This window comes from Cygnus olor, chromosome 4, assembly GCF_009769625.2.
Source record: "Cygnus olor isolate bCygOlo1 chromosome 4, bCygOlo1.pri.v2, whole genome shotgun sequence".
NCBI classification, from domain to species: Eukaryota; Metazoa; Chordata; class Aves; order Anseriformes; family Anatidae; genus Cygnus; species Cygnus olor.
Window position 1 is genome coordinate 4,017,635 of NC_049172.1, and position 17,901 is coordinate 4,035,535.

The window sequence follows — 17,901 nt, forward strand, 5'->3', positions numbered from 1 at the left end:
AACATATTCGCATAACCCAGCTCACACGCTACAGGTCTGCTTCAAACCTGTAACTGAACAGACTCTTGAACCAGACTTCACACTGCATGCTTTGTGTTATTGTAGATCAGAAGACCTTGCACTGATACATTTGAATGCTTCTAATGCTCTCCTTATCCTAACATATACACTGAGGCAAACATACCTGTGTTTTGCTTGTTGAAGCCTCCTGATGTAGAGCTTCAGTACTTCTGTTCTGTAAAGCATTTCTAAAATCTTAGATCTGGGTCTGCTTAGCATTACACACATAAACAGAAGGTGAATTCACCTCTGCACAAAAGGTTAGCACAGTTTCACTGGTTTAGTGTTTGAGTTGGAAACTACAGTGAACGGGCTCGAGACAAAGGGCTGTTTTTTACCAAGTTAGTTAATATCATTCAAATAAAACATGGAGTGAGTCAGGATGCACAGTAGCCACCCTGTGTGTATAATAATGTGAGAGTGGGGATAGATTCAGATATAAAATGAGTCAACATTAACAATGTTAAAGCAATGCCCGCTTGAGCTAGGTCTTAATCTGGTTCTGAAGCAACAAGAAATGTAAATCTCAATCAGCTTGATTCCAAATCCACTAATTCAATGTTAGATTTGTTTATAAGAATAGCCCTTCTATGGGAATCGCTTCCAGAGATGAAAAACCATGCCACAGTAAGAACTAATAGGATACAGGTAAGAATTTTTATTTTCCTTTCTCTGTCTCTCTTTTGGTCTCTCTCTCTTTTTTTTTTTCCTCCCCCAAGTAGCAATGTGCAAGGACCTGTTGAGTGTTTTTTTCTGATGCCCCCCCATGAGCAGTGAAGTGAGGAAGAGAACCACGTGCTCCTGATTACTCACTACTGCTCTTTAATGCAGCAGCATCCTCAACCACAAAGCTCTGAATTTACATTTTGAGGAAATGTTACATGGGATGCAGAAGAGTAGAGAGCCACTGGCTGGACGAAGACCTTAGTTTTGTTTTATTATTACATCCAGTCACAAGGCAGATCAGATCCAGTTCCAACTTCCTCAGCAGTTGGTAGTGTTCAGTTCTGGGGTCATGGTTCATTCACTATTACAAAAATAAGCTCATAGCTTTTTGATGTACTCGCTTCCTACAAGTGATGAACATTATTAAGTTTGAGAAAGGAGAAAAGAACTATTAGGATTAAAGCACAGAATAAGCAGTAGGGGCTGCCTTGTTACATATCTGAGTTCCCTGGAGGTGGCGTTTAGCACATTTCTGGGTTCAGGCAAGCAAAATTCTCTTAGAGGTCAAAAATGATTGTGTAGCAATTAAGGATACTGACAAAGCCGAAGGATGGACAGTTAATACTATATTTAGGCTCCCATTTAGGAGATTTTGCAGAGAAGAGTGTTACTTAAAACTAACTGATGTTGACCATTGGAGAAATGAGGAAAGATACTATAATCTTATGCAATCCCAGTTTTGGTCTGTTCCCTTGACCTGGATTAACCTTTTTCCTTTTATCTGTATTTTAATTCCAAACACCTCACTCGAATGCGACTGTATCCAGGTCTCTGCTAAAACCTTTAATGAGCAACACTAAGGTCAGCGGAAATTAGTTTGAACTCTATTATTATTTCATACAAATACTGTAGGGATCCTTGAATCTCCCATAATTATTAGCATTTTCAGTCTCCAGTGAGATGTTCAGCATCTGGTTGTATTTAGTTTATTGATTACTTTCTTAAATGGTTACCTTTCAAGAGCCATTTAAAATACATGTTTCTTCTTAACTTTTAATATTTACAGGCACACAGTGCACAAAGGCTGCACAGAAATGGGCCCAAATTCCTTTTGCAAACAAGAAAAAAACAGTAAAATTTTTGTAAAATCTTAGTCTAAATAGTTTTAATTGAGTTGCACTGCAACAAGATTATTTTAGGTTACACTTCCTAAGCAGCGTCCCTGATTACCACCTGCAAACATCTATAGAGGATCAGAGCAATAATAATTCATTCACTATTTCTTTCCTGAGTGGTAGAAAAAAAACCAACAACAATAAATTTATATCTAGCACACTTTCAGTACTCTTACATAATGACTAACTACTGTTAATAGACTAATGAAATATCAACTGTGCATTCTCTCCCTTTGTTACAGCACTCTCAAACATATTATTTTGTGCAATCAATATTAACAAAGATCATGTCCATTAAAATGTGCACAAAGTTATGGAGGATGAATACAGCACATAAAACTTGTTGGCTTTAATCAATAAAAAGTCCAGAGCTGCACAAAAATTGCTAGGTCATGAAACTACGAAGCTATTAACCTGATTTTTTTTTAAATAACTCTCTTCTCTAAATGGGCACGAGTAGCTAATTCTTTTATAAATTATTAAGTATTCTTTTCATTGTTTGCATCATATTAATACCTAGGGGACTAGTCCAGAACTCCAGCTGCTCTGTTTCCAGTAGCTGCTCACATAAAAGTGAGAAATTCCTTTGCATGGTGTCTTTGACTCTCTTTTTAAAACCGTTACAAACTGGTTTGGATAAAGGCCATGTGGGTGAGGCCAATATAGCTACATGGACTGAAAACTGGCTGGTAGACAGGATCCTATAACCCATACCAGGCATATGGTGAGGGCCAGACTGACAGCCAGATTAGCAGTAACATGGACAAGACCATCTACAAACCAAAGCTCCTGGAAGGCATGTAATTCGAAGCTGGATGCCTGGAAAGGTATCAGTGGCATGTGGCAGTTGGTGCAAGCACAGACAAGGATCTGGGACTCAGGTGTTCTTAAGATTCACTTCAGACTTATTTCAACTTCTTACCTGGTAGAAAAGCTGCTACCGGACTTCAGGGTCCTGATCTATGAAGCACAGAAATTCCTCCTAGTCTTTGGTTTAGCTCCTGCTTGTATCTAGTAGAACTAAAGAGTCAGAACCATCCCCTCCTAAAAGAGAGCAGGCAGAAGACATTTTGGTTGTAACATCTAGGCTTGAGGAGAAAATTGTGATAGCAGCCAGAGTCCAGTACAAAGGGTTTTTGCATCTTTTAAGATTATTACTGCAACAGTTGCTTCAAAAGTCAAGGTCCAAAGCCTTGAAACTGCAGGGTGTTGAGGGCCCCTAAGGCTGGCCAGAAGGGAGTAAGGCTTTTCACCAGGCTGAATCTAGTCCACCTCGGTACTGAGGAGTGCCTGAAAGTTAATCCCATGATGAATGGTATTCACAAAGTTGGCTGTTCCTGGTCCACATCAAAACTAGCATTAAACAGCAGTCTCAATAAAAGATCAGAGGAACGTGAGCCAACTTAGGCTATCATCCTTCCAGATTGTGTTTGGGGTGCATTCCTGGGGCTCTGGGGGAGGCTTCTAATGCCACTAACCTCTTTTCTTTTCACAAGCACAGAGATAAAGATGGCAAGTTATCAGGCAGCAAAGCAATAACACCAAGTGTGTCCTGAAGACTAACTGAACAGTGTAGGCATCACCCCGAAATAACATGAGATAAAATTACTCCCAATAAGACAAAACCACAAAATATATTAGCAAGGCAGAGGTTTTCCTTAATCCCATTCTGAACTCTTACGTACTTTTTTCATAGAATTTTTCTGAAATACTTCCATCCTGAAATAGACTCCCAGGGTGGAAAAATTTTGCCTGAACAGATAAAATTCTGCAAGTTGCAAGTGACTGCAAATAAGGACTTAAAATGGGATGCGTCATACATTCCTGTGACCGGGAACCATCACATTGCCTTTGCCCATTATGAATGAACATGAATCATTCCTCATTCATTTATGATGAAAATCTGGCTTTGGAGAACTGAAATGTCAAGTTCAATAAAGTCAGGATTTACTAAACTAAACAAACTCATTTTCTCCCCTGCCCTCCAGAATTACCTAATAGTTTTCTCACTTTGGGCTTGTCAAGGTTTTTCCCACTGTTTCTAAATTCCTCTTTTGCAGCTTATTATAACACACATTAATTTCATTTTTAAAAGTCAGAGTACGCCAACAGAATATGAGGTCAATACTAAGTTTTCTACATACCCAGAAAGTCTAATAATTTAAAAGTTTTTGAGATGACCTTAAAAACAAACAAACTAAAAGTATAACCAAAAAAGGTACCTCTAGCATTTTACCATTTGATGTCATCTGACTTCCATGTAAAGCCTGAGAATTACACCTTGGAGGCCAGTTTGAAAACATATTGTGAAACCATCAGTAATATTTCTAGACAAACAAGTAGCAACATTCATAAGAGAGCCATTTAAATGCACACAAAAATGAATATATGGCTTCTACTGGTTTATGGGAATAGTATAACTAAAGTCATAAGTAAAAACTTACCATATTCAAGCAGGGATCTAACTGTGAGCTGCAGAAGATAATCCTCATTTGTAAAGATCCTTTAAGTGGTGTAGGAAAAAAACATACCTGCATGTGCTGTACCAACACATGACACTGTGGCTGGATGAAACCAATGGAGCAATTGACAAGAATGACATGGTTTAACTGAGGAGTTCTGTACACACTTCTTTTAAAACAAGAGGGACACCAAGCATCTTTCTTTATTATTATTTTTATAAATCAACAGTTTTATAAACATACAAATAAACCAAATATATTATATTTATGTTGAAATATCATCTCAAGGTTTTAACACTAAAGATTATTTTGAGTTTAGTGCTGAAACACTAAATAGGAAACATTTAAAACTCATAATACCCTAATTATTAAAACATGTCATTTTGATTTTCTTATCTCATTCTCTAAAGAACACTATCAAATTTAAAATTTGATCCTTAGAGTGAAAGAAAGCAAAGTAAACAAAACAAGGGGCAGAATATAACTAATTTGTAAGGAGTCTGAAACATCTTTGTTTAGACAAGATTCAAAGTTACAAATCTTTATTTTCTTTGATCAGGGAAACATCCAACTAAATGTTGACTGTCATTCAACACGGCACTTTGATTTTAAGCACAGAAACATATTTCACCAGAGATAATCAAAGTACAGGGATAAAAATCATTTTACTGTCTAGCTCTCATGAAAATAAACTGATTTACTGAATCAGGGCCTTTATAGATGGACTCTCTTCCCACCAACATGCACAAGATCCCTGATGGACTGTGGAAGACCAGGGAACCCAGCCTAGATGCTTTTAACAATGTTAACGAAATGAAACTATGCTTAACTCAAAATCCAGTCTACTAAATACTAATGGTCCAGCCCAGTGGTTGCCCTCCTCTGAGCACAATCTAGTAGGCTAACTCTCCTCAATCACTTCACTTTTCATGGACATTCTCCATTCACACAAGAGCATGTGTTTTCCTTACTGCTAACTCCAACCACCCTTTGGAAATGCCTATTTTAGAAGTTAAATCTGAATTCAGAACTGACTTAGTAATTCAAAACTACCCACAAAAAGATCATTTTAGAAGGATAAACAACTATCCTTAATTGTTATCCTATCTACAAATCAAGGTCTTACAATTTCTGTAATTCAGACACCTCAGGCTCAGTGTTTTTATTGCTTTCACCAGCATAAATCAGAATTCATCCCTGGAAGTGTTCAAGGCCAGGCTGGATGGGTCTCTGAGCAACATGGTCTAGTGGAAGGTGTCTCTGCCCATGGCAGGGGGGTTGGAATTACGTGACCTTTAAGGTCCCTTCCTACCCAAACCATTCTATCATTCTATGATTACAAGATATAACTCCACAAAGTTACTCAAGCATGCAACTATTTTGGACAAGAGATAAGAGCCTTTTAATACTCTTTTCCATCACTGGCATACAGAGCTGGTAACCAGCCTACAACACATCACACCTTCCTGGTGGAACTCCAAAAACAAACAGCAGGATGTCAAACACACAAATGAATAACATTAACAACTATTATCCAGCTAATGAATTATGAGGAGCGCTAGTAGTGGGCACTGTAGTGGAGCTTAGAAAAGGTGTCCAATAGTTATAGCAGTAGACTTCACAAACAGAGAAGATCCCCTACAATGAAAACATTATTAGTAACATAGCTGATTTCCAGATATCTTCCAAAACATTCTGAAAACATCCTCAGAAGTTCAAGAGCGGTGGTGAAAATCATTTGAGATGATAAACAACTAAGTTACAACGCTGCATATGACAGAGCTTTATAAGCAAGTTAGTTTTTCTTAACAAATAACTGGAAGGGAACCGTAGCTGTTAGAAAGTCAGTTTCAAGAAAAATGGGTGTTGTTTTCCAATCAATCCCATGGATTTTGAGGCAGCGCAAATCAGTGACATGGATGTCAGTCCAAACTGAGGGGGCATTTTTTTTGTTCGTCCCACTTCTCATGTTCTTTTGGAACAGGAACTGGCTGGACTTCTTCTGCCACACTAAGTCCTATATAGTGAGACAGATTTTGCTGCCAGCCACAGTTCTGTGAGGCAAAGAAAGCTCCAGCACATGCTCCCTCGCAGGGCTGAAAGCAGACTGAGGCCTGCTGTCCCTGTCCAGCAACAATCATGTGATCCTCTGAAGAAATGGTGTAGAGTGGAAAATTGAATGGAAGAATCACCTAAATTGCTATAGATGGGACCATCGTCAATACCATGAGCTTACAAACAATCCTCCAACCCACCAAATCCGAGAAACACAGTCCCACATCTGGTGCTCAGTTACAGAAGAACTTCGGTTACAAGAACAACCCCATTGAAGTCCCAGATGTTACAGTGGCCTGACAGCAGTGCTGGGGAGAGACTTGTAGTGCCCATGAACAGTATTTTAACAAAAAGATTCATTTGAACTTGTTTTCCTGCATCGTCTTCCATTCCAGTTTCTCTGCAGTTGTCCCTTATGACCCACTTTCTGGGCAGTTTTTCGGACTCCATCTATGTGTAAAGACTATCACTTGCAATAAACTCCTTTAGAAAATGTTTACCTCTAACAAACCACCCACTGGTCTGTTTTCCCTCAGTGTCCTTTTAGCTTCCAGTTAATGAAATTCGCAGTGTTGACCCCTAAAGTGATACTTATAGAGTAGTGGTGGTTAATGCATTGCTCACAGCAATTCTTCCAAGCAGAGATGGCAGGCAAGGAGTGGCAAGAACTTTTCTGCTTTGTTCGGTGTTTTTGTTTTCTTTTCTTTTTCTAGTGCACAGCTTGAAGAAAAAAATGGGGGTTGCTTCAGTGTTTCGCAAGTTCCCTTTCTCCACTGACTTCATCCTTCCTCCTATTCCTGCTCAGCCCAAGCTTCTTCTAGTCCGGCTGCATCAGCAGGCTGGCTGGGGCAGGCAGGCAGGGCTCCCTTCCCTGCAGGGGCTTGGGGTGGGCTCCCCAAGGAGCCTGGGGAGGACCCTTCTCTGCTACCGAGGGCTGAAACGATTTCTCACCACCAGGAACCTCTTGTCGGTAGCCTTGTTCTTTCTCCTCTTCTGCCAAAGTCTCTGCTGCTTTGTCATATGTTATAGGCTGTTCTTCTGCTGAATAAAATGGATATACGTTATTGAAAGCCATCTGGGAAGCTTCGCAACAACTAGGCTAAAGGAAAGTTAATGATAGCTTTGAAGGAAAGCTATGAAAGGAAGCAAGGCATCAAACACAGAAAATCACAAAAAGAACTTATGTCAAAAAAAAAAAAAAGAGAGACAGTCAAGAACTTGTTTCAGATTTTAAGAAGTGACTTGTCCAAGGAAAATGTCATGTTTTTCTATTCTAACACCTAAGAACAAGAAAAAGGCATGCCCGAGACAGGAAGACCACCTGCCTGGTGAAATTAAATTCCCTGCTCCAAAGTCAAAGGTCTTAGAATTATTCACTGACATCTTAGAAAAGACATCAGATTATCTACTAGTCTTGTTCTCTAAGGCAGCTGAACCACTTTTACTAAAATTTTCAATTAGGGAAAAAAAAAAAAAAAAAAAAAAAGAAGACACCTGTCACGGGAAATTTCTCTTCCAAAAGCTGCATCTGATAAACCTATAAATGAGAACAGAGTCTCCTAATGGGAAACATCAGGCTTCTTTCACTGGGCAATACAGTTCTACACATGTTCACAGTATTAGTTCAACCAAGTAAACATGAGGCATGTTTTCTACTGATGAATAAACTGATTTTCCAACATTTGGCAATTGGGCAATTATGGGCAATTATGAAAATCTTGCAAGATGCCTGCCCATTTCAATATCCTCAAACATTTGTCTTTGGGTATTTCTAAATGGCCGATGCAAACCAGGCTGTCTGGTAACTTCTGTGAACAGGCAGTAAATACATTAAAGACAAACTGTTAAAGGATATGAGTCTTTCCCCATCACTTCTCACCACGTGAGCCATTAGGAAATTCAGTTGCCTCTATACAAGGCAGGATTTGCTAAAACTCAGAGTGATCCAGCTGGTAACCTGTGGGCCATGGAAGCCTGTTGTGTGTTCCTGTGCTGCCTGCTGCCTTTGCATCAGTGGTGGGAGGAATATCTCCTTCATTCATCTCATCTTTGTTTAAGCACCAAACACTCCCCAGGCAGTCAAACATCTTGTTTAACACAAAAAAAAATAAAAAAGCAGAATTGCTGTGGCTGCTACAGGGCAAAAGGTCTGGACTCTTCACACCCTGACAGTTTTCCTGCCTGAATGCATAAGGACTGTCAAAGTATATCTTCTCAGGGACACAGTTTTCCCATTAGTATGATGCACACAACTCATTGCTATGAAGACAAAAAAAAAATAAGAGAAAAAAATTATGAAGTTTTACAAAAACACAAAAACATGATATTATTACTATCATGAGAAGCATCTGGCTCCTTATGCTTGTGAAAGCACTGTTGTACTGTAATTTCTCATGAATAATCTGCAAAGTGAAGGATTGAATGGTCTCTTCACAGCAATGCAAACATGGTTTCTGCAGTGCACAGAGCTCTAAACAAGCCAGTGGTATCATTTGGTTTCTCTGTCTCCTGGACTAGCCACCACTGCTGCTGGTGCAAAGGTGAGGAGAGATGTAATAGGGAAGGAAATCCTACTCACCATATTCTGAAGGCCAGGCAGGATGAGGGTCTGCTGTCTCACACTCAATTAGATCAACCGCTTTAGTCTCCAGAGGACTGTTACACTCCTTGACAACCGCAAACTGCAAATACGTACAATATGCACAAAACACAGAGAGCCCAAATTAATATAAAATGAACCAGTTTTCTGAAACCCAAGAGGCAGACTGGAAGGGCCACACACTCCAACCACAGGAGGGGGAAAAAGGTCATCCTGGCTTCTGGGATGACCCTTCCCCTGCAGATAATTAAACATTGCAGTTGATGACAGCCCTGGTCTTTCTTTGGAAAGCGTGCAGTCCTAGCCTAGTAAAGAAGTACCCACACTCTTGCATTGCAAATCAACCTTTCCAGATGCAAGAAGAAAAGTACATGAAAACCAACCCCCTCCACAGTATTTGGGCCACTTTTAAAGCATTAAAGAGGCCTGCAACCAGACAGCAGGAAACCCTGCCAGACACAGGGAAGGAAGCAAGCTTCTCTTTCCCAGCTCCAAGCAGCACCTTAGGGGTGCAATTCCATCGTCCCGTGGTGACAGTGGAAAACAAGCTACACCGTGCCTTGAAGCCAGCACCCTCTGAGGGACTGTGCTGAAAAGAGCAGAGAAGAAAAGAGGAAAGCAATGTGCTGAAATAGGATAGAGGTGAACAGAGAAACCCAGCTGAGGAATAGTTAAAAGAGGGCATTTAAAGAGCAGACACAAGGAAGAAGAGAAAATGTCTGTAAGTAAGATGTTCCAACAGAAGATTGTTGGCAGATTCATGGTCTAGGTGGAGAACTGGGGAATGGTATGAACACGCCACATATGTAACAGGCGTGAATATTTAGATATCAGTTCATTTGCATAAAATCTGTATGCTTACAGCTGCTAACCTACATGTGGCAGACCCCCAGAGGAGATCCAGCTACACACAGTTCTGCAAAATATCTTTGACTGTGCAAAGCTCAACACTTGCTGAGTGACAAGTCTCAGAATAGCCTCAAAATCCACAGAATCACAGAATCATCTAGGTTGGAAGAGACCTCCAAGATCACCTAGTCCAACCTCTGACCTAACACTAACAAGACCTCCACTAAACCATATCACTAAGGTCTACATCTAAACATCTTTTAAAGACCTCCAGGGATGGTGACTCAACCACTTCCCAGTGGTTGAGGCATGTGCATCCAGGCATGTGCAAAAGTTTACCAAGGCTTCTGTATTCCTGGGACAAGTCTAGCCTTGCTTACAGATCTCTAACACAAATGCGAGAAAAATACCCATGCATACTCTCACCCAAATGTAGCTTCCCTTGCAAAATAGAAATAAATGAAAAAGTGAATGACCTTTGGGCAAACTGTAGGTATTCTTTTGGTATCATGATACCTGGCATTTGGTGTGTGCGATAGGGTAAAATTCATTATCCTCTACATTAGCCTAGATGGGCACTATCAAGAAGTCTTTGCACTTCTTCTCCCTAGCTACACAAATGGGCAAGCATACTACAGGTTACAAAAGAAAAGAATTTAATGAGCTTTTTACAGTTACTTCACACATATCACTCAGTCCCATATGAAATCCTGCATTAGAATTACTAATGCTGTGTACATCAATAGCACCTGAAGACCTACACAAGTACCGTAAGAGTTGAGGAGCTATAGTTTTCTGCCCCAATGTAGTATGATTTTTTCTTTTTCTTTTTTTTTTTTTTTTCCCCCATCACAAAGCTCCCCAATAATCTCCACTTAAAGTGAACAGTAGTAGACAACTTCCTGCTGCTTTTTGGCAGCTCTACAGTTTCTAACTTGAGTGCATGCATGAATGAAGCCCCAGTGAACTTAACACTCATGGCTGCATCAGCACAGAGAAAATGACATGCATGAAACCACAGGAATCCATTACTGTGTGAGAAGCAATAATTAGCAAAGGGTCAGTGATTTCCTCTTCCAGTCTGCAACAAGCCATTTGCAATGAATTACTTTATTAATGTGTTTGATGTCTCCCAGTAGAAGAATGCATGGTGAAATTCAACCCGAGTGTGTAATAGATGAGTAGGTAGGATTTGTTTTTGTTGACTCAGTCCATTGCTTAGCTGTCTAATTAGTCCTATATTCAGCAAAAATGTCATTAATGACTAGCATTAACTGTGGGGACAACAGCAGGTGGGGACAGAAGTGATGAGCTGCAGGCCTCCTAGAGCACTGCTCCCAGGCAACAAGCTGTTCTCAGTCCCAACAAATGTTTCTGATTTTGCCAGCCAAAGATATTTTGCAAACCATGTTTTTTGCCTCTGCTGTGAACAAATGATGGCGTCGCTAAGATTCAGCACATCTGCTGCTTGCTATCTGGAGGAACAAGTGCTGGCCAGGTCAGCAGCTAGTAATAAAAGGTCCACAAGACCATGCGACAGACCATCAGTGGAACTATTTCATGTTATAACTGGGGTCGAGTCAATTCAGTACTCCCTGCACATGTCTAATAGTGTGTTTCAGGAGCTACCCACTCACAAATCCTGCCAGATACTTAATCTAAACCATCTGAGAGGCATTCTTCTGGTTGATTTAAAAATGCTCAATTTGCACTATGGATATTCCATGATATTCAACCCCTCAAACAGCCACCCCCAAGCAGAGCAAATTCATCCCTTTCTGGACACAAAGATCTGGAGCAGAGTTGAACTTTAAGCATAGATGAATAAAATCTAGATTTAAAGCTAAAGTATCCATTATCATTAAAGTAAATGTATAAAGCCAAATTCTTTTGCAACCTTGACTATTCTGCACGGATTTTGTACCCTTCCAGCTATGGCTGGTTGTGAAAGGCTTTAAATCGTTGCAGTAATACCCATGCTAGAAAAACGTGCGTGCAGTTACCACAGTAAAAAGGTAGGTGCATCACTGGAGTTTAACTCCAATCCTGTGCAAGTATAGACTTTTCCAGCAGTCCTTTCCACTGACATAACTGTGCCTGTTTTGGAGAGCATATGCTGCTTATCTAATGTGATGCTACCTAGACATGTACAGTGACACCTGCATTACAGCAGCTTATTCAGTCCTGCATGATGTGAGTGTGCAGATGATCTCAGGGTAAGTCGTGCCATTCTGACAGAGCAGCTTCAGTCTGGGCACAGAAGTAGCCACAGATGCTGATTACGTCCTTTTTGCTGACTTGAGGTTCCAACTGCAGTCACCCAGCAGCATAATGACATTTTAATGCCAGTGAAAATCAAGTCCCTTGATCAGATCTCATGGGGCCAAAATCTCTAATGCAAATTCAAAACTGACAATAGAAACAGGCCAGAGCAAGCAGATCATGATGGCACTTCTACCTACACCAGTGCACAATTAATTAGTATTTTTAAATTCCCTTCCAAACTTCCTGATAACATCCTGATAGGTTCTCTTTACAAGGCAGCAGCTTCTAATACCAAGACATTTAATTGCATCCACCCCCAAAATAAAGTTCAGCATCTCAGGTACCACACACAGTACTTGGCTTCCAAGAAATCTTTTATACAGAGGGCATACCTTCCTGTGAAAATAACTCTGTGATATGCCATGTCATCACATTGCCATTTCCTTAATTTAGAACACAGTTCCCCAACTGTTGTGTTCAAAGCTAACAATAACACCAGCTAATGGCTGCAATACATCCAGGCAGCTGTGAACTTTGAGGGATAACAATGAGGTAAGATGAACTAGGGTTCACAGCAAAGCACTTGATGACTCTAGCACTTATTTAATGTATTTAAGATGTGAATTATTTGATGGATAATCTCAAGTGGATCCCTAACGCTCTTTGATCCTTCCTACTTCCCTCTCCACTCCACATTAATATAGTTACCTGAGACTTGTTGCAAGTAAGTGTCACGTTCTCATTGTCAGCATGGCTGCTGGCATCTCTTATCGCTTCTGCATAGAGATTCTTCTTATACAAGTTTTGACTTCTGCAACAGAACAAAAGCTGAAACAAATTATTTCACTTCAGGAGGAACAGATGCTGCTTCTTTTCACACTTCATTCTGTAGGTATTTACAGAGGGGACATACATTTTCTTTTCTTTCATTCTTCTGAAAGGCTGTATTAGTGTTAATTACAGCACAGTGGTTAAAACAAACATCTTGTCAGAAATAGAAGTCAGTAAGAAGTGAATACTTGTTTTAACGTGCCATTTGTAAAGGGTCATTCATTAGGAAAAGAAAATAATTAAATTTAATTTTAAATACCCCCTTCTATTTTCTTATATTATTCAATCTATAGTACATTCCTCTTACAAAGATTTAAGTTTTAGCCAATACAATGAATAGTGTGGGTGAAGCTCAGAAATAAAAATGTGACTATTTTTGTACATCATTTGGTAGTTACAATTATAAAATCACTTCTGCATTCAGCTGCATCATTTACGAAAGACAACAACTTTAGAAAATACTATGAAATAAATAAATTGAAGTCCTCAAAAAGCTTGGAACTAAGTTATTTCCTGGGGGGGGGGGGGGGGGGGGGGGGGGGCGGAGCATGACTAACACAATTAGCTCAAACGAGGGGGAAATAAAGCCAGAGTACAATCTTGAATTGGATAAAGGCTGCGAATAGTTAGCTCCAAGTAGCTGGTTCCATAAATCCAATCTAGGCCCCTACACAGAAAACACAGTCATAAGAAAAAGAGCTCATTTACCCTTCTTGAGATTCAAATCAGTACAGTTTTACTGACATCACACACACAATTATTCTTCTCCTAGAAGTCAGATAACAAAAGTAATGTTTCACTCTTCAAATTCCAGAAGTGTCAAGTTATAACTTCCTTTTACTTGACATATTTTAAATGAAATTCAATCGACATATATCTAAGAAAATAGGAATTTTCCTTTTATTCCTATGCCACAGTCATACACTAACTGGGAATATATATCATTCCATAATTATCACGTTATTCCCTTAAAGAAAAGCCAACATAGACAAGATTTGGCTTCTGTTAGAAATAAGAAAGACCTGTCTGCACCATGGATTTTCTCCCCAGATTCTCTATAACACGCTCCTCCCTATGCCTTCAACCAGAAAGAAAAATTCTCATGGTTCCCAACAGAGCATAAGACTGGGACTGATGACACAAAATCAAGTAGGTGTCAGATCTGAGGATAAGTCTACAGAACAGAATGCTGAACAATAAGGTAAGTTACTCCATTTTGGCCTTCCTGGCACTGCAGCATGGCTGCTGTTTGTGTTTTAACCCTCACCTCGATATGTCCCCTCGGCACTGCAGCTCAGAGCGCTGACAGAATGCAACTCGAGCCTGTTACTCAATGGTTAAAATCCCCCACGCAGCACATAGGCACTGTCCTCAGCAGGATGCCCTGCCCAAGAGGATCCCTCTAATTCCAGGGCTTACTTTAGAGCACGCAGAACAGCAGATGCCAGGTTGACATGGCAGGCACGAGGGTCTCCGTGAGCACAAGCAGGAGGCCGCGGTGAAATCCGGTTGACTGAACGCGGGCAACAGGCCAAGAATTTCTCAATCCTAATCCCAGCTCTGCTGCTAATTTTTGCATGACCTCAGCCAATTTGTGGGTGTTAAATCTGTGGTTCAGGGTTGTTGTTTTTTTGTTGGAAGAGAAATTGCTTCCCTCCATCCCAAGTAAGAAAGGAAACTTGGCATATTGTACATTCAGACTGTATAAACCTGACGTGAAGATTAACACAATGCCCTTCAGCAGGCCACAGCCACTGAACAAACACAACATTCTGGTACCCTTGGCCTCCAGTTCATGCAGCTTTCAAATAGGTAGGTGTAGCTCACCAACTTCATTTCCTCCAATTAGAAGGAGATAGGAGCGCGCATCTTGCAAGGGAAGGAACAGGATTGTTATAGACTTAATTGGTACATTTCAAAATACAGTAGATCATGGGAGGAAAAAGCAGCAGAGTGATTTCAAGCCAAATATTGGTTTCCAGACTCTGGTTAAATAGGGATTTTAGATCAGCGGTTTCATTTTGATCTAGTTAGGCGAGTAATAGCTGCAGTACAAATGCAGTCGAGCATGTAATTGAAAACTTGTTGTTGAGGTAAATAGTTATATTGATCAAAAGCATTTGGCAAAAAAGAAAAGTAAATCGGGGAGAAATGACAAAAGAGAATGGAAGTGAAGAGAATGAATATCTTCACACCTTAAAACCCGACATACTGTGGCTATTTTCCATGGCAGTTTAAAAGACAAATATGGGAAACATAAGAGTCTCATGATCTGTCTATTCCGCATATATCATTCCAGTGATTAGCTTCTGAATCCCAGGTCATGAGAACAAACCAGCTTGCACTTAGCTTTAACTCTCGAGCTCTACCATCAGCTAGTAGAAAACCAGAAAAGTAACAGCTTATCTACTTTTATGGGCTAAATATGCTAGGACCCATTAAATAAGAGTGGAAAGTATTAGCTTTCATAGCTAACTTCTTTTTCAGCTTAACGTTTTATGCCTAGGAGATTCTAATGTTAAAATTAGCCTAAACCACAACCAAAACCTCTGCATATGGAAGGCAGGTAGGCATGCAGCGGGAAACTGTAAATTTGGCTGCTCTCTGGCTTTTTGTTTGTTTACTTTGTTACTTGCTAAATAAAATTATACATTTAAACAAGAGCCTCTGAGAACAGTTGTCTGCCAAGGTCATGGCCAAAAGACTAACTTATTAAATGCTGAATACTTTCCAGTCCAAGGGACATCAACAACACTTAATTTCACATCAGGCTGGGTTCTTAAATAGTGACTATGGGGATTCTTTTTGCCATGAGAAGAATCTCAAACCTGCACAATTCATTACAGCCATGGAAAATGCCAGGGAGTACTCTTACAACAGATGTGCCTTACATTCACTTCCCTGACTTTACTTTCTACTACCAGGAAAACTGCTTTCACATTCATTGCTGCAGACATCACTGTAGAAGTGTGCTACTGGAAGGGTAACGCTCTGCTTTTCTCCCTTGCAAGGAAACATTCAGGTACAGTTCTACTCTGAAAGGCTTGTAAAACAAAACTGATGATAATAGCTAGCAGAGAAGAACAAAGCCCTACCACAACAGTTTCAGACATCTAGCTCTCTTAAGGGAAGCTAAGGAAGAAGTAAATAGCATGCTCTTTAACTCTCTCATCAATACAAATTATGGCTCCTCTTCAAACCTAATCAGGTCTATTCTTCTCCTCAGGCACACGTCACTCTACCATCCATGTGAGTACTGCAGGGAAGGGACAAGGCAGAACATTTGTGAATTATTCACAGACCCCATTACAGAAAAGCAAAATAGGAGCAAGGATGTGATGGCGATTTCCACCGGCTGAGGAACAGCACATGTTCTTCTCCATGAGCCACCTGTGATAGCACCTTGGTCCGTCTGCCACGCGTTCCCAGCACATGTCTGGGAGCAGTACCTGGAGCAGTAGGCGGCCAGGGTCCCCAGCAGGAGCAGCAGGACCAGCACCGCTACGCACACTGCGATGGTGATGTTCCGCACCTTCACCCTCTCGGCGTGCTGCTGCTCCCACCACTCCAGGTCGCTGAACTGGCACCGCTCCCCTACGTAGCCCGTCATACAGCTGCCAAAAGGAAGCATGGGCACTTTGTAACTGGCAGCAGAGAAAACAACCCAAATCATCAACTCAGTCACCTTGAGTATTGATTTGTCATTGGCAACCCCCATGGAAATATCTCGTTGAATTTGGCTGGGGGTAAAGACAAAATGGCATTAAAGGAATGTCTGTCAAATCCTGTAAAATTCACTATTAAATGCTTTTTAAATGTAAATCTATTGAAGCGCTCTACAGAATTATACAGTGAGATTATACTTCCCAGATATCAGTAGATAAAGCATTAAAAAAAGAAAAAATCCACAGACTGTTTCCCTTAGATTTTCTATTTAACCCTTTCCAGCAGCAAGGTTCCCATTTCTTTGAACGAGACAAAATACAATTTATCAACTTTTTGAGAGTGATTTGGTTAAGGGAACCAAATTTTAATCTGAATCCTTACTAAGAGGAACAAAGGTGTTTTTATAACTTGTATGGGTTAGAAATATCTTCAAAATTTAGTTTTATTACAGGTTACTTCTCTCAGTTATTTTTTTTTTCTTCCCTTAACACGGTAAAAATTCCAACATTGAAATATAATTTCAGAGCACGAAACCCATGTATCAAAATGAATATAAAGTGAAAAAAAAAAAAAAACAAACACAAAACTATTAATTAATTAATACACTTGGCAATGTGTGAAAATTCTGACAAAGTTTTGCCATGACTTCCTTCTGCTATTTTAATATATCACGAATGAATGCTGCCATCTAGTGCACACCGTGAGGAATTAGATAGTTCAACACAAATCTCTCTGGCAGATCACAGCTAAGCAAGGTTAGGCTTTAATTTATTTAACAGCTTCCACTTCCAGTACTGAAAAATGCGGAAATTTGGGTTCTTATTATGGACTAACACTTAACAAAATTTAGAAAACATGGACAGACTCTAATTTAAAAGTTCTGCAGTGGTAGATTCTCCAGTTTCAGTATGAGGAACTCAATGAGGAAAAAAATAACTTTTAATGACTCCACAATTTATTCTAAAAAAGCACAACACATACCAGAAATAAACATAAGTCATACCACTTTCTACAATGGCTGTGTTGATCTTAGCAAGTCCACAGCACAAAGCATCTACTTTGCATGCACATAGAAACACACTCTCCACCTGTTCCTGTGGGTACAGAGGTCTGTGGGCAGGGGAAACCACTCACGTTAATAAATAATAACAATAATAATAATTAAATATAATCCTTGGATTTGATGATGCTTGCAGAAATGGCCTGGAACAACAAGGGGGATCTGGGGGAATTGTGATGAAGGACTTCTCTGTTCCCCACCAAGCTCACTCTC

General features: G+C 40.0%; 1 protein-coding gene across 1 annotated transcript in view; it reads right to left on the bottom strand.

Moving 5' to 3' along the window:
- Positions 1 to 4,763: 4,763 nt before the first annotated feature.
- Positions 4,764 to 17,901, bottom strand: part of EGF (epidermal growth factor) — a 61,441-nt gene continuing 48,303 nt past the window's right edge. The window contains 4 exon segments of the mRNA XM_040556183.1: positions 4,764 to 7,456; positions 8,997 to 9,099; positions 12,840 to 12,942; positions 16,412 to 16,576. Coding sequence (XP_040412117.1) covers positions 7,236 to 7,456; positions 8,997 to 9,099; positions 12,840 to 12,942; positions 16,412 to 16,576 — 592 coding nt within the window. The 3' untranslated portion in view covers positions 4,764 to 7,235.